Source organism: Drosophila grimshawi, unplaced genomic scaffold (genome assembly GCF_018153295.1).
Source record: "Drosophila grimshawi isolate 15287-2541.00 unplaced genomic scaffold, ASM1815329v1 contig_1377, whole genome shotgun sequence".
NCBI classification, from domain to species: domain Eukaryota; kingdom Metazoa; phylum Arthropoda; class Insecta; order Diptera; family Drosophilidae; genus Drosophila; species Drosophila grimshawi.
Genome location: NW_025062900.1, coordinates 17375829 through 17397181, shown reverse-complemented (window position 1 = coordinate 17397181; position 21353 = coordinate 17375829). Strand labels below are relative to the sequence as shown.

The 21353-nt window shown below is 41.8% G+C and overlaps 6 protein-coding genes across 7 annotated transcripts; 4 read left to right on the top strand and 2 right to left on the bottom strand.

The window, feature by feature from the left end:
- The first annotated feature begins 1189 nt into the window (after window positions 1-1189).
- On the top strand, window positions 1190-13758 carry LOC6570236 (serine/threonine-protein kinase grp). Of its 2 annotated transcripts, none has more exons than XM_001996422.2 (7): window positions 1190-1388; window positions 9772-10001; window positions 10465-10688; window positions 10753-10930; window positions 11034-11176; window positions 11976-12185; window positions 12893-13758. In XM_001996422.2, exons 2-7 carry the CDS (start codon window positions 9910-9912, stop codon window positions 13540-13542), a joined length of 1497 nt encoding a protein of 498 aa, XP_001996458.1. In that variant the 5' UTR covers window positions 1190-1388; window positions 9772-9909; the 3' UTR covers window positions 13543-13758. The 2 variants fall into 2 exon arrangements, with proteins under 2 accessions (XP_001996458.1, XP_032597762.1); XM_032741871.1 differs by lacking the exon at window positions 1190-1388 and adding an exon at window positions 5416-5434.
- Window positions 1843-2927, top strand: LOC6570235. Its single transcript, XM_001996421.3, has 2 exons — window positions 1843-1897; window positions 2238-2927. The coding sequence occupies exon 2, from the start codon at window positions 2245-2247 to the stop codon at window positions 2863-2865; it is 621 nt and encodes a 206-aa protein (XP_001996457.1). The 5' UTR covers window positions 1843-1897; window positions 2238-2244; the 3' UTR covers window positions 2866-2927.
- Window positions 13759-14743: 985 nt separating the features above from the next.
- LOC6570241 (enolase) lies at window positions 14744-18716 on the bottom strand. Its single transcript, XM_001996423.2, has 4 exons — window positions 18655-18716; window positions 17313-17725; window positions 15844-16576; window positions 14744-15772 (listed from the first exon to the last, which is right to left on the bottom strand). Exons 2-4 carry the CDS (start codon window positions 17522-17524, stop codon window positions 15188-15190), a joined length of 1530 nt encoding a protein of 509 aa, XP_001996459.2. The 5' UTR covers window positions 17525-17725; window positions 18655-18716; the 3' UTR covers window positions 14744-15187.
- Window positions 17871-18713, top strand: LOC6570242 (exosome complex component RRP40). The gene has a single exon (XM_001996424.2). The coding sequence runs from the start codon at window positions 17931-17933 to the stop codon at window positions 18627-18629; it is 699 nt and encodes a 232-aa protein (XP_001996460.1). The 5' UTR covers window positions 17871-17930; the 3' UTR covers window positions 18630-18713.
- A 255-nt stretch (window positions 18717-18971) lies between the features above and the next one.
- On the top strand, window positions 18972-20191 carry LOC6570243 (dehydrogenase/reductase SDR family member 7). Its single transcript, XM_001996425.2, has one exon. It carries the CDS (start codon window positions 19012-19014, stop codon window positions 19975-19977), a length of 966 nt encoding a protein of 321 aa, XP_001996461.1. The 5' UTR covers window positions 18972-19011; the 3' UTR covers window positions 19978-20191.
- Window positions 20174-21077, bottom strand: LOC6570244 (rRNA-processing protein UTP23 homolog). Its single transcript, XM_001996426.3, has 3 exons — window positions 20943-21077; window positions 20676-20876; window positions 20174-20616 (listed from the first exon to the last, which is right to left on the bottom strand). The coding sequence occupies exons 1-3, from the start codon at window positions 21060-21062 to the stop codon at window positions 20203-20205; spliced, it is 735 nt and encodes a 244-aa protein (XP_001996462.1). The 5' UTR covers window positions 21063-21077; the 3' UTR covers window positions 20174-20202.
- Window positions 21078-21353: the final 276 nt, after the last annotated feature.

Below are 21353 nucleotides of genomic sequence, written 5' to 3'. Positions count from 1 at the left end.
ATTATTTGTTGCTTATGTATAAGCAATATTCATAGTTATTCATATATTTGTTTTGATCGTTTTGATTGTATATTCGTTTGATATTTTCACACTAAATATGGCTACAAATATTGAAAATTACGTAATTAAGATAGGCTGATTATGGAGAATTTTATTAATTATTAATTAAAGTGTTTGAGCATATTTCAATTAATTTTTATTATGATACTTGTAACCTGCACCCACTATGACTATTTCCGTTGCCGGAAGTACAGTGAATACAACACACACATAACGCCGCAGCCGAAGTGCAAGTTTCAATTCAGAAAGTTTAAAGGGGGTGTTTGACCTATAAATGGATTAATGCACAGCCGCATTGGAGTCGTTGGTTTGCCGATGAAAATCATTGGGGTTGATGTTTCTGCTGCTGTTGCTTATGGATTTAATGTCTTCATTAATGAGACGCCTAATCGAAAATATTTCTTTAATTATATGATTAATGATTTTCACGCCCGCACGCACACATAGACAATGGCGAGACTATTTTCTTTTGAAGAATTTTTTAAATTAAAAATATCTTTCTCGTAGATGAATTGTTGCCAAATGTTTCACTTTATTAATTGATTCGTTGTTTGTGTTTCACTCGTAAATAATCTTCCCGTTTTTTCGTGTGTCTTATCCAGCTGTCGATTTGCGACTGGGAGCAATGCGAATGCCAGCCGAGTGCAGCAACGTGGGCGAAATCGCGAAAGGCAAACCTTGAGTTTGAGGGCAAAAAGTGTTAGAATTTCATTAACGCACATCGCGCATGTGTAAAGTAATAATAAAAAAAAAAAACAGGAAAAGAAAAACGGCTGCAAGGCGATGAGGACAATGAACTTTGTCGGCGCGAGTTGCAACGACTGCAATAATTACGCATGAAATCTGCATTTCCCATCAAAATGCAAACGCTGCATTATAGAATATTTATACGTTTTTGGTATTATTAAATATTACAAGATTCAATTCTAAACGAACACTTAAATCTTAAATTAGGGCGCCAAGTTCGCAGTGGCAGTCCCTTTTAAAAATCGATATTTTAATTTAAATACGGATTTTTAGTATTTTTCTGGATAATCGTCTGACCACCACGCAAACATCGACAGGCCGTCACTAATTCGCATTTCTCTGTTCAGAATATACAGTCACACTCGTAAAGTTTGCCAAATGTGCAAAAGAAGGCGACGGCGGCCTTTGACTACATTTTCTCATATTAGAGCAAATTTAAAATATTAATAGTAGATAGAAATTATGCCCACCAATTGAGTTATTCAGTTCTGTGGTTTAAAAGTGCTGTCGCTAAACAAAGCGATTGTTAGAACAAAAGGTGTGCAAAAAACGCCGCTGCAAGTGCAAGTGTTTTCAAAGCGGTAAGTCTCGCATTGTTATATTATTCTCTTATTGTGGGATCTGTGCGCCAATTATTTGGATAAAAAGCAGGCTCTACAACTATTTTCTTTCATACCTTTTTGTGTATATTCGCCCTGACTGTTTTGGCGCAATTCCTTCGGCATTTTATTGCATTGCGAATGGGAATTCCTGACGTTAGAGCGAGACGAATATATGTTGAGATTTTTTTGGTGTAGGGCTGCCCAATGTAATGCAGGCTAAAACGTTGGTCTCTACTTAAACCCTAAATTCATTAAACCTTTGACCCTAATAACATGAACATAACATTGTTTAGCATAAATCCTCGATGTTACAATTTAAAAATTCACAGTGTCATTATTGTACTAAATATGCCCAAAAAGGCGTTTTGGATATACGGGCTTTGGTAACTCTGTCGCATACAAAACATAATTCGAAGAAAAATTCAGTTTTTCATTTGCTTTTGAGTTTATTGTTAAGTTGTGTAGATATTAAGCTGCATACTGATTTGGTAAGTGAATTGAATTGAGTTGCAATCGATTTGTTGTTAGTTGTTCTGCCTGTCTTCTTGTCTGTCGACACACCGTCTGCTGTTCTACTGTTGTCAGTTTTGCCGGCTTGCACACGAACGCATTTATGGTTGTATATGTACACATCTATGTATGTGTATGTATATGTGTATGCGTACATGAGTATGCGCGTGTGCAGCTGTATGCAGAGCACAAGCAATGAAGGTTATGTTTACGGGCGCAGAAGACGAACAAAGACATCGCCATTTGCATCGCATCCAGTAGAAATACAAACAGATTCGTGTCTTTAATTTAACAAAAAGCCTCACAAAATACATTTAGAGTTATTATGGCCTGGGCTCCGTCAACTAGCTTTGAGGATGATTTGGTTAATTTCCAGCCCGATTTCGATTTGATACATGGCCAGTTGGCGTACGAGGCAAAACGGAGGCAGGAGTTTATTCCACGTCCAAAGTCGACGTACGAGTATCTTGCGAATCGGCAGAGGCGAAACGCGGAGATCGACAAAGTGAATGCATCCAAGTCGAAAGAGATTCGCGGCAGTCTGGCAATGATGGAGCGCATCCAGGAAATTGCCGGCACAAAGCCATTGGGCGAGCACGCGACCATGGCCGATTGGGATGACACGAGCACCGTGGAGAAGGAGGCTATCTCCATGATGCGACATTTTGGCATGATGTCCATGATGGATGGCACACTCGAAGCGCCGCGAACTGCGCCTGAGCCTTTGCCAGAGGGCAATATACACATTATACGCAATGGACGCCGCAGCTTTCCATTGATCCTCGATCCGAACTACTTTGAGCCTGGCAGGAAGCGCCAAAATAGTATGTCCAATACGAGCAGCGACAGCAGCAGTCAAGAAATGTATGACGAGATCCCGAACGAATTGCTCGAAGAAACAACATCGATGGAAACGAAATCGCAGCAAAAGAGGAAAACCAAATAGAAGAAATGGAGGAGGAGAACCAAATAGAAGAAATGGAGGAGGAGAACCAGATAGAAGAAATGGAGGAGGAGAACCAAATAGAAGAAATGGAGGAGGAGAACCAAATAGAAGAAATGGAGGAGGAGAACCAAATAGAAGAAATGGAGGAGGAGAACCAAATAGAAGAAATGGAGGAGGAGAACCAAATAGAAGAAATGGAGTTGCCAGTGGCAAGGTCAGCGGCATGAGGAGAAGAGAAGTGTAATCAGTATAGCTCTTTCACATCCTCCTCAATCTAAAGTGCGCTAGCCAAGTACAAGTTGGCCAAGGCTAGAATACTAATACGTCATAAAGCGAAAACTGAAGAAATGTGATCATCGAATATATAACTGTAATATGCAGTATTTTTTTTTTGTAACATGCAAAAATAATTATGTACTTCAAATATTGAAGAACATATTAAATTTGAAATACAAAATGCAGCTTTATTTTTTTTTTAATGTGCCAAAATAATTATGTACTTCAAATATTAAAAAACATTTTGAAATTTGAAATACAAAATTGTTATACAACTGTAGTATGCTGTTTTTTTTTATTTTTTTTTTTTAATAATTTGAAATACAAAATAATTATTTTAAGGAATGAAATACAAAAATGACAAAATCTATGCTTTACAAAAAAGTTGCAAAAGAATTAAGATGTTTCTAAATGAATTGATTTAATTGATCTTATACCTAAGTAAAGAATGTTTGCTCCTCGAATACGTTATTATAGTTTGTTTTGAAATTTGCAACGTCTCCGAACCCATAAGATATATATATATACATATATATACATATATATACATATATATATATATATATATATATATACATAATAATATACACATATATATATATACATATATATTTATATACATATATATACATGTATATATATATATATATATATATATATATATACATATATATTTATATACATATATATATGGTACAATATATATTTACAAATGTGAAAAACTCACTAAACAGAGGTAAAATATGAAAAATAATGGCCTAAAAGGAAAAAAAAAAATAAATAAATAAATTTAAGAATAAGTAAAATTGGTTTAAAACGTACGAAAACAAATTAACATTTGTCTTCCCAATAATATCCCTAAAAATGTAAGTGTTATTCAATGGAAACATGTACGGCAAACGACCGCTTGAAAATAAAATATGTTATAACAAAAAGAAAAATATTTAAATGCGTGTATACATTTTTAGTTTATACATAAATAAGCTAAACCTGTGTCTAAACCATTAGTGGTCAATATTTAAATGATTCTGGTGTAAGGGTATTTAAAGCTTTAATTAGTTGTTACTCGTCTAAAAATTTGCCGTCTATACATAAACGTAAACAGTAGCATCGTTTGAGATTTCGTTGCCTTCGAATGTCTGTCGCTTGTTTCCCAAATATCATGTGACAGCCAATTGAACTTAATATGTGTAAAATGTTCCAGGTGCATGCAGACGAATGGCTGCTCCAACAACAGGATATACGCACGGATGAGGGGGGAAGAGGGGAGAAGGAGGGGAGGGCGCACTGACAGCTGCTGTTTCAACTATTATTGCTCTAGTCTGTGGAGCTTGAACTTCAAAGACAAACACACACACGCACACATATGCTGATGCTATTATCATGTGGCAAATTCAACTTTTCGATTTCCTTGGCAACCGTTTTCTTGTTTCCCTTGTCCAATTGCGTTTATTTTTTGAAATTTGTGCTTATACCCTGTATATATAAATGTTTGTTAAATAGGGTATTACGATGCTGTTGAAGTGTATGTAACAAGCACAATGGAAATGGGTATAGTCTGTTTAAGGACTAATTCCAGCTACCATAGAAGCTAGGAGCTTAATTTGATTTGGAACGTTGGCTTTTGTATATTGTGTAATAAATAAAAGGCAGAAGCGCAATTTGGATCTGGGTACAGAGTATTTGTTAGTCAAACACAGTCGACTAGGGTACTCCTACCTGTGCCTGTGCTGTTGTTGCCAAGCGTCGCTGTTACTGCTGCTGCTGTGGGATGCTGCTGTCTTATTCATGAGTACCACGATTGCTCTTACGCAGATATTTATGTATGTACATAAAATACATATATATATATAACTGTATGCGTGTGTGTATGTGTTTTCACGCATGTGTGTATAAAAGACAACCATTGGCGTAAACAATACGCATACACTCATTGATATCTATAGTGTATATATGCACCATACATATACACACACACACACACACATGCATATGTATGTAAACGAGTCCCGACAACTGCCAGGAAGAGTGCAAAAAAACTAACAAAAGAGAAACCAGCCAGCGTGTGTGGAGGATTAAATAGTCAATGTACAAATGTATACTATTATCAGGAATTGTATATATATAGGTTGATTAATTTATTTATTATTTATTTCGTCCTAATCCAGCTGCACCATACCCTTTTGCATTTCGAATTGGTACAGGGTATTCGCAGTAAGAGCGGTGCAGTCGCCCCACCTTTTGAAATACACATCATTGGCACATTCTTCAATAAGTCATTGGAAAACCGAACGTAAATATGTGAATAGAATGTGAATTATTTGTTATTTGGGGTGCTTGTGTCTTAATTTTAAGAGAGCAAATCTTTGCTCTTAATTGTGCCAAGCTTAATGTATGTATACATGTATAGACAATCGTATATCGTATATATATATTAAGTACAGGAATGGGAACATTTTACACACGTTGGCACGTTGATGAAGCTTGAAAAAATGTGTGTAAAAGAATACTGCACTATAATGAAATTTACATATACACACGTATGCGTGCGTGTGCGTGTATGTGTATGATGCATACATAAACATTTTCATGTATTGCCAAAGATGCAGAGGAACAAAAAGAAGCAACAGCCCTGCTCGCTCTCTCATTGCGACCATCGTCAGGGAAGCAACAGCCCTGCTCTCTCTCACCGGCTATTGCCGTCTCCATCGCCGGCTTCGTCCCAGCTGCTGCTTCGAACTTAAAGAGAGCCAATTTAAACTTGGAAGCTGTTTGGAGCTCGCACTGTGTGAGAGAGTGAGAAGGAGTTACATCAACAACCACCGAAAAGTTGCAAACTCTGTTGCTTCCACTATAATACATATATATATATTTTTTTTTATTTTTTTGGCGCGCGCATGCGTAAGCTCTCCTCTCTCTCTCTCTCTCTCTTTTTGTTGCTCTCTTTGATGCCTTTCGCTGGAAGTTTCGAGTTGCCTGGTCCATGTCATGGAGATTATTCAATGCTCATGAGTCGGGCGCATTTGCTGAACAGTTTGGTTTTAACGCTGGCCCAGGACGAACCGCTATTGGTGACAGGATAACACCGCTCTACTTTAATCGCTTACAAATGGCGACCGTAAAGCTAAGCTGGAGAAAAACTAAATTAATAAAGTTAGTGGAGCATAAATAGAGCTTAGTTTTATAGATCCGAATCCACAACACTCATAAAAGATGTTTAATCAAAGAACGGACTTTGGCACTTTTGAAGGTGTAGATACAAATAAAACGATACCGGGCATTGTGTGTGTGTGCGAGTGTGTGTGTTTGAGTCTGCGAGTGTGCACTACGCGCCGCATTCTCGAGTTGATGACAGTCTGTGAGTTTTTTCTTTCAGGCTCAGTGCGCTCTTCGAAATATTTTCCATTAATCGTGTCGATTGACGCCGCTTCGCTCGCTATGAAAATGGAGATGGAGATGAAGGTGGAGATGGGCTCCTCTCATCCGAAAGCCCGACATTAAATGCGATAAGCAAATCGAAAAAAAAACGCGTTCGCAAAAATTTCTTTAAAAAAAAAAATAGAAAAAGATGCAATTGAAGGATAACAATTATCCCTATCCTGGTACCGTGGCTGGCACCCAGTGGAGCTAAACCTGCAAATGTTAATGTCATTACATACATCTTACTTGGCTGGCAAATTAATTTACGAAAAATGTCTGCACACTCGGCTGGCTTTTCAGCTCCCGCCATAAGACAAAAAATATAAAAAACGACACAAAAAAAAACTGGCTATGCTGGTCTGGTCTGGTCTTTTCATGCCGCTTGTCTGTCTGTCTATCTGCCAGCCAGCCTGTTATGTCCATCTCCATTCCGGCCAGAGTCTTGATACACGCGTCTTGCCTATCTCTTATCCGCTACCGTCCTTGGTGACTGCCAACAGAGAGTGTTGCGTTTTTTTTCTTCACTTATTTTTTTGTCCTAACCATACAATATATATTTTTCATTTCTGCATTTTTTTTTATTGCATCGCAAGGGGTTGGGGGGAGCTAGAGTGTGGCAGGAGCAGCTCTCCTTCATGTACAGAGCGCATAAAAAATAAACCGGGTCTCAAATAAAAATACTTTACGAAACTCGTATTTGCTTAGCCTTACCTTAACTTACGTTACCTTACCTTACCTTACCGACCATCGACTGTCTTACCGACCATCGACTGTCGACCATCGACCATCGACAGTCAGCGGGCAGAGAGAGTCTCAGTCTCCTCCACTTGCAAAGGCAAAGGCAAAAGATGGAAGTCTTGGTCTCAGTCTCTGGCTCAGTCTCTGTCGCAGTCTCAGTCTCAGTCTCAGATAACATCTACAGTCAGTCGTTGTGGCAGTTACAGTCTCACTCCTAGGCCCCGACGAGTTTTTGACGCTGTTGCTATGGGGCCACTTTCGAGCTAGTCTCGACTCTCCGACTCTCGGGCGGGTCTCGGGGATAAGCAAGCAACGGGGCAAGCAGCAGCCCGCTGTAACTAGCTTAGAGAGCAGTCTTTTAACTTTTTTTCTTCTTAAATGGAACCAGCTGCTGAGCAACTGATCCGACTTTCAATTCATTTAGAATTAGTGTATAAAACACACCTAGTTAATTGCAGCTGTACACACCTATAAAAATAGCGATAAGTATGTATTATTAAAAATAATTAACTAATTAAGGCGATAAAAACAAAATAATGGCTGATATATTGCTTAATTTAGGGGTGGAGCTTTAAATACATTTAGTTCATTAATTATAGACAATAACCATATAGCTAATTGTTCATAAGTATGCAACATGCAAACTAAATTATCTTCAAGTTTGTATCTTATAGTTTGATCAGCATCAAGAGCATATTCGATTTGTTTGACTCTCTAAGCGAGCCGATCTCAGAGACTATACAAACTAGAGACTTTAAATAAAGACGAGTTATCTAAGCGTGCATAGGCTACTTTAGCTATAAATTGGGTTGAGTATATCTCCTAGTCGAGCTCAATCGACTAAACCGTTTTTAATTGCTAAATTAATGACTATCCCAAAGGAAAATGGTGAAGGACTCAGCTTAAAGTTTATACGAATTTGTAAGCATGATAGGCATGGCGAAGATCTTACCATATTTGTCTTCTTATCCTTCTTTTGCCAACCTCAGATAACTAAGATAAGAATCAAGTGTTTGTAAACTGTCACCAGTAAAGATTTGTCCACTTTCTGTTATACTCCTGGCCGAGAAATCAATTGTGGCATATAGCCTTAGTCTGTAGGCTGTTAGAGGGTGCAAACGACAGAGAGTGAAAAGTTCGGTTCTGTTGATTGTTAATGGGAGTGGAGTACACTCAACGAGTACAATAAATAGAAAACTTTTAATAGTAGTGGCCTGTTGAACCAGCCAGCAGAGCGACAACGTAGCAGGGGCGGGGCGGAAGGAACGACATCGACATCGACACCGACACCAGTTAGCAAATGAGCTTTTCAACAGCGCAGCAAAAGGAAATAAGTCGCAGGCAGCATTAGAGTAGAGTGCACAGCATCACCAGGAGGAGAAGAAGAAGGAAAGAGAGAGGGGCGGGCAGCAGGAGTCTATGCTTTATTTGTCGCTGCCTGCTTGCCTGCCTTCCTGTCGAATACAAAAGCCGAGTAGACGTGGACGATGACGACAAGAACAACAACAAACATAGTCTAATCCATGTGGTGAACTGTGTATTTCAAAAGGAGAGTCGCGAAGAGAGAGTGTGTGAGTGTGACAAAGAGTGAGAGAGAGAGAAGAGTATGGGCTTTGCAGCGCAAATTTATTATACGCATTATGCTCATTTGTAAAAATTGCAGACAGAAGCATTTCAAATGCGTTTGCCTGCGACTGCTGCTGATGCTGATTTAACAAATTATGATGGAAATATTTTGACTGAGATTGCACTGTCAATATTTTATCATATTTTGTTACATTTAATTAATTATTCTCATTAAAAACATGCATTTATAAAACTGTATGAGTTATGATAACTAAATCATTTAAAGGCAACCTGGCAACGCCGGCTACTAAGCTGTATGCTATGAAACTACTTATTTGCAATTGTGAAAAAAATACGATATCCTTTTTGAGTAAAGCAACTGTTAACTTAACAGCGATGCCAGCTTTGCCAAACAGACTTGTCAACTCCAAACATCTTTATCTGATTTATAAGCACATAAATCAAGATGAACTATTTCAAATGTATGTATGGTATCTGTGCACGTATACGTTACGTACGTCTGCACATTGAGAGCCCTAAATCGAGCACTCTTTTCACGATGAGATGGCTGCCACAGCGCATGTGCCTGCCTGTGACGCGTTGTGGTTGATTACTTTGGGCGAACCATGACCATGCCAAAAAGATGAAATGTTAAAGCGGCATAAAAAGAAAATAAAACGAAAAACGTTGGATTCTTTTTTTTTTTGTACTCGTAGTATGTACTTTGGTGTGAGTGTGTATGTGTGTACAGCACGAAGTTGAACAGCAGCATCCCCAGAGTGAAGCTAGGTGAATGTACTAATGGATGTGAAATGACGATTTCAGTTAAGAACTTATGCGTAGGCGTTAACATAAATGAAACAGCGTTTTTCTCACATTTGATGATATTTTTGTGTATGCTTGCAGCTCGGCAGCGCTATGCTGGCTCTCTTGACAAACGGATGATAAAGGCGCATGGCGACAGGATACGCGTTGACAGGATATTGAAGCACCTTAACCGAAATCCAAAAATCCAAACACACGGCGACCCACGCAACAGCGACGATGACAGCAACAACAACAACAACGTCGGCGACCCGTGAATTCGTCGAGGGATGGACCCTGGCACAGACCCTAGGCGAAGGTGCATATGGCGAGTAAGTGGTGGGTGGAAGGGGTTATGCGGGAGGGGGACGGGGGATGCAGTGCTCCCAAAATGCCAATGCATCACACACTCTTAACTCAGTCTCATGTGTAACTGTGTGTGTGTGTGTGTTGAAGTCAATAAACCGGAAATGCTGCGAGGCAAATGAAAAAACGCACTTTTCCGGCGTATTTGCTTGCACATCAGCTCTGCGCTGCTCTGCTCGGCTCTGCACTCTCTGCTGCCCAGTTATTATCGCAGCTTCTCGCAGCTTGATATTTGTAGTGCGCATGCGACGAAATTGGTAACAGGAGCACTGAGCACCAACTGATTGCACCACAACCAGTCGATACACAGACAAAGACGGTAGCGGATTGGGGGCAACTGCCACAGCCACTGCAACTGCAACTGCTGCACTGTCCAAATTTTCCACTTACTAAATGCAAGCGAATCTTGTTTATCTTTGTGGTGCGCAGAGTCAAGTTGCTTATAAATCGACAGACGGGCGAGGCTGTGGCCATGAAAATGGTCGATCTGAAGAAGCATCCGGATGCGGTGATCTCCGTTCGCAAGGAGGTCTGCATACAAAAGATGCTGCAGGACACGCACATCCTGCGCTTCTTCGGCAAACGTTCGCAGGGAGACGTGGAGTACATATTTCTCGAATACGCTGCCGGCGGAGAGTTGTTCGATCGCATTGGTAAGTCCACTAATTATGCAGATAAATTAAATAAATTTACAAACTATTTCTGCTTATCATTTAGAGCCCGATGTTGGAATGCCGCAGCATGAAGCGCAGCGCTATTTCACACAGCTGCTGTCCGGTTTGAACTATTTGCATCAACGTGGCATCGCTCATCGTGACCTGAAGCCGGAGAATCTGCTGCTGGACGAGCATGACAATGTGAAAATCTCTGACTTTGGAATGGCCACCATGTTTAGGTATTAGGTACCAGCAAATTGAATATTTTCTTAATTTATATTCCAACAGTCTTAATTTTAAATCGCATAACTAACTGTAATTCTTCGACTTGCTCGCTTCTAGATGCAAGGGCAGGGAGCGGCTGCTGGACAAGCGTTGCGGCACTTTGCCATATGTGGCGCCGGAGGTGCTGCTGAAACCCTACCACGCACAGCCGGCGGACATTTGGTCATGCGGCGTCATATTGGTCACAATGCTGGCGGGTGGTAAGTGCCACACTTTAATCCTGCACACATTAATATTGATTCAACATTTGATTTTATGCACACTTCCAACAATAACAATAACAAAGAAAATAAATGAAAAGATAAATAAGAGAAAACCGCAAATCGCATTCGCATTCGCATCGCATTCATATTGTTTTGTGTCCGCCTTCCATCGCTCGCTCTTGATATATGTATACATATATATACGTAGTATGTATATATATATTTATATATTGTATAGAATTTAATTACACACCGGCACCAGCAGTTACACACATCAACATCCCACACTCACACAGTCGCTAGTTGATAAGCTACTCGGATATGTCATGTGTTTTTGCTCACCATGCTATGTTTCACCATGTTTTTTGTCTTAACTATATAGTTAGTACCACACACAATTGCAATTTCTTTCATTTTTGCTGTTTCTTTGGTATTCTAGCTGTAGATTGTTTCTATATCTTGTATCATCTAAAGCTTTTATACCAAAGCTCCAGCTTAAATTGCTTGCCACCGCCTGCACCCCGCCACCAACAGCAACAGCAACAAAAACAACAAAACTAGCTGCAATGGATAACGTAACAGCAACAACAGCAACAACAACAACAGTCAAAAATCAACAATCATATTCATTACTATTTTTGTGCACGATTTAACTCATTTCTAAACCAACAACAATAAAAATAAAGAGCTTCTAATTTGCACGGACCACCAAACTCAAGCCATCAAGCCATGTCTGCCCGACTGCAACTAAATTATCTAAATATTTTTCAATCTTCTCTGTCTTTCATTTCCAAAGAGCTGCCTTGGGATCAGCCATCGGCTAGCTGCCTGGAATTCACCAATTGGAAGGACAACGATCGCTGGCAAACGCAGACACCGTGGAGCAAACTGGATACGCTGGCCATATCGCTGCTGCGCAAAGTGCTCGCCAGCAGTCCGGGCGGGCGACTGACGCTCGAGAAGATCCTCGATCACAAGTGGTCCAACATGCAGTTTGCAGAGCATGGTAAGCCCAGAGAGAGATAAAAAAGCGAAAGATTCGTTCGTCGATTGGTTCTTATTCTTGTGTTAATCATTATCAGTGTTAAATGTGGAAAAACCAATCCAATCCGCTGCACACGTTGCTGCTCAGGTACTTAGTGACTCTCAATTCAACATTGTATTGCACGCCTTTGAGGGTCGCTCTGTGCCTGTGTTGCACGTGTTGCATTCACACCATCCGAGTGATTTGTGTCCTTTGAGTGTCGATTTGTGTTACATCTATACGGTTATTTAAAGTGCTTCTTCTTGGTGCCACATTGCCGTCGCTTTGGCGCTTTAGCTGTATGATAGATTTGAATACTTCATAAAGCTAGATTACCAAAGCATCGGCGCCTGTGGCCAGCTTAACAAACGTTTTCATGAAATTGATATATATATATATATATATGTGTGTGTGCAATAGTTTATAAGATTTATGCTATTTATTTGCTGCCCTTTGTTTGCCCTTTTGAGTTTGCATATTATTTGCTCTTTGGTGATTTTAGCTCTATGGTGTGCGCATAATCCACAGAGCTTTATTACCAAAAACCAAATGGTTTTTGCATTTGCTTTCTTTTTTTCCTTCGTTATTTTGATTTCGGTATTTTGCTTTTGCAACATTTGATTTTGATTGAATGCTCAATTTCGACTGAATTGAATTAATGATGGTTGTTCACCCCTCCCCTCTTGCAGATCGTTCCTATGATTTGGTTGACTCGGCGGCCGCCATGGAGATTTGCTCGCCGAAGGCCAAGAGGCAGCGACTGCAGTCCAGTGCACATCTCTGCAATAACCTGGATGATTCGGTGTCACGCAACTATTGTTCACAGCCCATGCCCACAATGCGCAGCGACGAAGATGGGCAGGTGGACGAGGCCAGACAGACGCTGGCGCAGGAGGCACGTCTCACCTACTGCTTCTCGCAGCCGGCGATGCTGGATGATCTGCTGCTGGCCACCCAAATGAATCAGACGCAGAACGCATCGCAGAACTACTTCCAGCGCTTGGTGCGGCGCATGACGCGCTTCTTTGTGACGACGCGCTGGGACGATACGATCAAGAGGCTGGTGGGCACCATTGAGCGACTGGGCGGCTATACGTGCAAAGTTAGTGATGAGGGCGTGGTGACCATCTCCACGATTGATAGGCGAAAGTTGCGCTTGGTCTTCAAGGCGCACATCATTGAAATGGACGGCAAGATACTCGTCGACTTCCGTCTGTCCAAGGGCTGCGGCTTGGAGTTCAAGCGTCGTTTCATCAAAGTCAAGAATGCCCTGGAGGATATCCTGCTCAAGGGACCAACGACTTGGCCCATTGCGATCGCAACGAATTCGGTGCCTTAGTTTATAGTTTTTAAACAATCTCTATTAGCTCTCACTTGTGCTAAACTATTTTTAATCACACATCTTACTGTTACATTTTTAACATCACTTTATAATGGCAGGCATAGATTTTAAGTACATTCGAAAAGCTTTCAGTTTTGTTAAATGTTGAATGAGTATTTTAATGTAGTTAGTTAAACGTTATGAAACAATAAATTGACACTGATTTTATATAAATATATGTGTATGTAAACTTGACCGTATATACGGCATTGGGCTGGGTTTCCGAATATCCTTCGGTCTTTTCCGTCTACTTTGATATTTACATCCAAAAGAACATGGGGTTTTAATCCGTAATCCGGCCATATTCTGAAGGGTCTCGAAAGCACCCCTGTCTTTGTGCTCACAGGACTATCGATCTGCAGTCAATAATTTCCAGATTTGTAGAAAAAATGGGTCTAAAAATTACACAGAGTTCAGAAATAATGTGAATAATCAAAAAATCCGACATAACTTTGTCCTTCAAACAGTAGAAATAAAGCAAACAAAAACAAATCGCTCATAACTCACTTATATTCTTGCAAATACTCGAGCGCTATATATCAAAAGACCAATTCGTCCCCATAATTTCCGAGAAAACAAATATTTTCTGATATCGGCTCAAACTCATTCGCGCTGCGAGTGAAAATTTCCCAAGTGTTTTGGTTCTACGATGACCCCAAAATCCTTGAGTGCCAGGCGATAGAATTGATGTCTGTGATCATAGCTCACCTTGCAATAGGCAGTACTTTTCTAAACAAATAAATAGTCTTGGTCAACCGCTTTGTGCTTTAGGCTTTATAAATTTTGATTGCCATAAATTAGTTTGCATCATTATTTGCCACACCCTAAAAGTATGCATCATATTTTTCGATGCTTCCCCATTGAGTGCCAGGCGATAGAATTGATCTGTGATCATAGCGCACCTTGCAGTAGGCAGTGCTTTTCTGAACATATAAAGTCTTGGTCAACCGACTGCCTAAAAATATTCTTTATAAATTTTGATTCCCAAAATTAGCTTGCATAATTATTTGTCACCTCTTAAAAGTATGCATCATAATTTGGATGCTTCCCCATTCGTGATCCCAACGCAAAAAAGTGAAATTTCAATTTGGTTTGAATACATTCAACAATATTTATTTCACATCTATTAACACTTTGAATTAAAGTTTGGTGCGATCGGTTTTTATGTTGGGTATTAGAGCATTTCATATTCGCTGCTTTATTGAGTTGAACAATTTGATATTTCCAGAATATGTCTTTGACCGCATTGCATTTTGATTACAAATGGCAAAGAGGGTAGTGTGGGTCAATCCAAATTACAATATTACAGTGATGTTTGGGTTTACAATCTATAGAGACAGTTCAACTGTTAAATATACTTCATGTAGATCATGCATGCGTTTATAATAATGAATAGATCATAGTAATGGTAACAGTAATCATAATGTCTAAATAACGAAGCAATATTATTGAATATTATGAATGGGTTGCTTTTGTGCGCCAGACACATATCTAAGGGTTGACGAACACGTACACCAAATTGACACCATTCACATGCTTCTGCAGCTGTGGGTTTTTATTCGGATGGGTGCTTGGTGCTGTTGGAATTTATAAGAAGCGACGTTTATTGTGGATTCCTGAAGCTCTTGCCAGCGAACTTGACGCCCTGGCCAATCTCCTCCTCAATACGCAGAATCTGGTTGTATTTGGCCAGACGCTCCGAGCGGCATGGAGCGCCAGTCTTGATCTGGCCAGTGGAGAGACCGACAACCAGGTCACCGATGAACGAGTCCTCGGTTTCACCCGAACGATGAGAGACCATGGTGCCCCAGCCATTCTTCTTGGCCAGCAGATGGGCCTGAATGGACTCGGTGACTGTGCCGATCTGGTTAACCTTCAGCAACAGACAGTTGCAGGCCTTCTTCTCAACAGCGGTGGCAATGCGCTTGGGGTTTGTAACGGTCAAATCGTCACCAACAATCTGGATCTTGGTGTTACCGGTCAGATTGGTCCAGGCATCCCAATGGTCCTGATCGAAGGGATCCTCAATGGACACAATGGGGAAATCCTTGATGAACTCCTGATACAAGTTAGCAAGCTTCTCGGGCGACAGCCATTGAGCCTTATCACTCTGTGGGTTCTTGAAGTCCAGATCGTACTGGCCATCCCTGAAGAACTCTGACGCGGCAACATCCATGCCGATCTCAATCTATTAGAATATAAAATTTAATTATTTTAACTTCAGTTGCAAGCTGCTTAACTAATTGACCAATTGCTCACCTTGCCGGTATAGCCAGCCTTGGCGATGGCATCGCTGATCAGGGAGAGAGCCTCCTTGTTGGACTGAATGTTGGGAGCAAAGCCACCCTCATCACCCACTGCGGTAGCATCCAGACCGAACTTAGCCTTGATCACGTTCTTCAGATGATGGTACACCTCGGAGCCCATTTTCATAGCCTCGGTGAAGCTGGTGGCACCAGTTGGCAGGATCATGAACTCCTGCATGGCCAGCTTGTTGCCAGCATGGCTGCCGCCGTTGATCACATTGAAGGCGGGCACGGGCAATATGATATTCTTGTTGCCAGCCAGATCAGCAATGTGTTTGTATAGTGGCACATTCTTCTTGGCAGCGCCAGCCTTGGCCACAGCCAGAGAAACACCAAGAATGGCATTGGCGCCGAACTTGCTCTTGTTCTCGGTGCCATCCAACTTGATCATGAAATTATCGATGGCAGCCTGATCGGTCTCATCCAGATTGGCCTTGATCACCTCTGGAGCGAGAGTGTCGTTCACATGGCCAACAGCCTTCAGCACGGACTTGCCGTGGTAATTGGCCTTGTCGCCATCGCGCAGCTCCAGTGCCTCATGCACACCGGTCGAAGCACCTGAGGGCACCGCGGCACGGAACAGACCCAACTCGGTGGTTAAATCGACCTCGACGGTGGGATTGCCACGCGAATCGTAGATCTGACGTGCTTTGATCGACTTGATGGTCATGTTGATACCGTTGGAACTGCAACCAAAACATCGAACATTAAACATTAAAAATATAAATTTATAAAAGAGAATGTTCCCGAATTCTCTCCAGAACGTTCTTTCTATATGTATTTATATATATATATATAGATTAAATTATGTATAGGTATTACTAAATGTTTTTTTTTAGATTTAGAAGAATGTGCCGCAAAAGATTCAAGAAAAGTTTTGATACGTGACCAGCTGTCTTAAGTTAGAAACAAATAAGTTAATTCAATTGCTAACATTTTATTCTTTCCGTAATCAATTTTAATAAAAGCATTAATCGAGTGAAACTTTCCTAAACCGAATTACATTTTCATCAGCGCCGAGCAGGAGAGAAAAGCAGCCGCTCAGCGTTTGTATGTATGACCTCTGCGCACCGCTTAAAGGTCATTGCGAAAGTGAGGAACAAATAACGAAATCCAAGCGAAACAGTTCCGAAGTAACAAAATTTTCATAATTATTGCATATAATTGCACTTTTTTTGTAGTTATTTAACTAAACTAAGCGCCCAATGCAATCTAATAAAATACATATACAGCGGTAAATCTATATATATATATTTTTTTTTCTTTAGTATGTACATCGGCACGTAATAAAATTTGTTAGATAACTCTAGAATTTACTGCGCTCATATACTTTAGTCAGTGCAAAAAATAAAATAAAAATGAAAGGTAAATAATAGCATATGAAACCGCAAATCCAAATTTCATACACACACTTATACATACCAAGAACTTTTAAATTTCAGAAATTGAAGTCCAGACGACAGCGACTTTTTTGAGCTTCCGGCTTTGCTGGCTGAATTGCTACTGAACGCAGTTGTCGCGCTACGCGATGAGACACCGAGCGAATTTTTTTGATTTGATTGCTGTGAGGTCGGGAACGACAAATGCAGTGGGGAATACACACGTAGAGCGCGCGAGACGAAAATGGCTGCCATTGTTGTTGTGGATTGTGGAACGTAAACTGCTTCAGCGAATGAGTACGCGTTCTCCAGGCGGACTTTTGGTGGATGAAAGTTGTGAGCGTAGGCTGCGTACCGGTATCTCTATAGGGATATATGTATCCGAATTGACCTTCAAACAAGGTTAGACGTAATGGCATCCACATATGGTCCTCATTTGCAGGCAAGCTGGAAAAGCTTTTGGGAGAAAAACTATTAGCTTTACACATGTTAAAAATAAACAAAAGAAAACTGAATAGAAGCAAAGAGAAATTTCTTAACATTCCCAATTTGCTGACGTTTACCAGCACTGCCGAAATGCATTTCATAAATATATCGATATATCGATAGAATATCAACAAACCGAAGAACACGCGGCCGGCACGATTATTGTTTTGTTATTATGTCTGCAAATACAAGTATTGTTATGCCCGGCGAACGTGTCACATCTGTGGAAGATGTGGCCAAGGGCAAGCGAATCATACTGGGTCCGGGACTGCGCAGAGTGGACGACAAAGTTGTGGCCAGCAAGGCGGGCCCTCTGCGCCACAAGGAACCCAACACCTTCTGGGTAGACAGTTATCAGCGCCGTTATGTGCCGGCGCGTGGAGACCTAATCATTGGAATTGTCAAGGCTAGGGCCGGCGACATGTATCGCGTGGACATTGGATCGGCGGACACGGCCTCCATATCGTATCTGGCATTCGAGGCGGCCACAAAGAAGAATCGACCCGATCTCAATCCGGGCGATCTGCTCTACGCCCGTGTGCTCAACGCCAATGCGGACATTGAGCCGGAGCTGGTGTGCGTTAACTCGAATGGGAAGCATGGCAAGCTGGGCGTGCTGCAAGATGGCTTCTTCTTCAAGTGCAGTCTGAATCTGGGACGACTACTCTTGCGAGACAGCTGTCCAGCACTGGCGGCGATCAAGGATGAACTGCCCTACGAAATAGCCGTGGGCGTCAACGGACGCATCTGGGTGAAGGCGCACTCGACTCGAGAGACTGTGGGATTGGCCAATGCCATAATGACACTGGAGCATGCGGGCTATGCGGAAATCGACAAGATCTGCGGCAATCTGGGCAGCGTGTTGCAAGCGTGATAAAATCATAGAATTAATTACTTACATTCGAAATTTTGAGCAAACACTTTTGGTTTTAATCTGAATACACTGATTACAATTTAAGCTATAACGAATTTTGACAGCAGAATTTGTAGAACTGAATATGCATAGTATTGAGAACTTAGTGCTGGGTATTTGCTAGTCGGTCACTCTCGTGAAGCTGTTATCTGCCGCAGACGATAATTTTTGCGGATCTTGTTTCGCTTTACTCGTTCTCCTCGCTGATTCCTTCTTGGGCATCTGTAATCGATGATGGGCGAGTAAATCAGCTGATTAGCGTTGTTTGCATTGTAACGATACTTTTTTTACTGTCGAATTTTCACAGACGTACAAATTACGCCTACGTGCAAAGTTCCAAAATATGACATTTTTAGAATTTTTACTCATTCTGCTGGTGCTCTATTATGTTGGCTATATTGTGCTCTGGATCCTTCTCGATTGCAATGTGTCACTGTGGTACAAATCGCGCTTTGGCGTCTCGTTGTCGACCATGCGCGGACAGGTGGTTTGGATAACGGGCGCCTCGAGCGGCATTGGACGCGCTCTGGCGGTCAGCCTGGCACGGCATGGAGTGCGTCTGGTGCTGAGTGCCCGACGTGTCAAGCAGCTGGAGGACGTTCAAGCCGAATGCCTGGAAGCGGCACGCGGACTCCTAGCGCAGAATGATGTGCTCATATTGCCCATGGACATGTTGCAGCTGGAGAATCATCAATCCCATCTGTACACGGTGCTCAATCACTTCGATCGTCTGGACGTGCTGGTAAACAATGCGGGTCGTTCGCAACGCGCCAACTGGACGGAAATCGAGATTCAGGTGGATCGAGATCTCTTCGAGCTGGACGTGTTTTCCGTGATTCACTTGTCGCGTATTGTGGTGCGCTACTTTCTGGAACAGAATGGGGGACGGGGCCACATTGCAGCCACGTCCAGTATAGCTGGCTTCTCGCCGGTTCCATTCTCGGCCACATATTGCGCGGCGAAACATGCGTTGAATGCCTACCTGAGCGCATTGAAAGTGGAGCAGCGCAAACTAGATGTGACGATCTTTGCCCCGGGACCGATTGCCACCGACTTTCTGCTGGAGGCATTCACGGGAACCGATGGTCGCAAGCTTGGCGGCAGCACGGCCAACCAGAAGCGTCTGACTGCGAAGCGTTGCGGCTGGCTCTTTGCCGTCGCATTGGCCAACAAAATGGATGTCACCTGGTGTGGCTTGTTCCCCGTCAATGCGTTAGCTTATTGTGCACGCAATCCGACGCTTACCAAAATCATCGGACATTTTATGACCGAGAAGAGGCTGAACAATATTCGCGAAGGTAAATTGTAATCATTATACAAATACATACACAATATATATTGTGTAGAAGGGCGTTCCGAGAGGTGTGTGGGTCAAGTGTTATTATTAACATGCGCATCCGATTAAAAAGATTAAAAGATGTGGTGCAGCTGTCCCTGCACCCCTTACGTGAACGTCCTATACACATACCTACATTTTGAACACTTGAAACAAATGTACAATAATATAAAGACTTGAAGTTTAACTATAATTAATCTATTGATTTGCGCCTAGTGCGGCTTTAACATGCGCCGCAATCTTGACACGTTTTCTTTTGGCTTTGCTCAGTGTTGACTGCTCCACGCTATGCAAGATGGGCTTCTGCTTTTTGCTCTTTTTGCAGGACAGAGGATTTGGATTCTTGCAGCCCTTGGATTTCTTTTGATTAACTGTTGTTGGCTCTGTCGGCTTTAGGCCTTGCTTCTCCTTCATGTACTCGATTTTGTCCGCCTGTTTCCCAAGCATCAGATTCTTGGCACGCTTCTGCACCCATTTCTTAGATGCGTCCGAGGGCGCTTCCAGAACGGGCGTCGCCTTGTGTAGGTAGAGCAGACAGCGGCCGGGCACCTTGCGCAGACTTGCCTGCAGCAGACGATCTTGGGAGGCGACTATATAACGATTGTCTTTTGTCTGCAATTGGACTCGATTGCACTTGATGTTGGATGAATCTGTGAATCTCTCCTGCTTACCATTGATTTGAGACACTCCGCTGCCGATACGGGTTTGCCTTCATGGCCGCATTTGTGCACATGGAACTGTTTCACAATTGTTATGGCGCCCGTCAGCGCAGCTCCAAGCGCCTCCGCCTCCAGAATGACGCATTGGGTAGTCAGGAGTTTAACATTGCATTGAAAGTATTTCTTAATCTGCTCCTCAATGCCAATTTTGTGCTGAATTACGAAAAGTGTGCTTTATAATTGTGACTTGCTGACACACTTAAGGACGTGCTTACTCACCTGTAGGGCGGCCTGGCAGAAGGTGGCGTCAATCAGCACCTGGTATGGCTCGCGATAATCAAAGTTTGTGGCAAAAAACACAAGAGTTTTGTGCGACTTTTTGAAACGTGAGATTTTCATCACGTTGCTTTTATTTAATAACAAAACCCGATTGCACAATCTATCGATCTATCGATAAGCACTTCACTAATCGTCGCAGAGCTGCCATCTGTCACTGCCAACTTGCGCAGAAGTAGTCTTAACAGTCTGGAATTTGAAAATTTCAGTAAGTGGCGCGACATGAAGGCAAATAAAGAAGTGTGCGTATTTCAACCACCTTTCAAGTTTTCACCCTCTGCGATAGTGCTGTGTTTTCGTTTATTGTTCTCCATTTGTATGGCTTAGTTATATTTTTAGTGCTAGCGCTGGCAC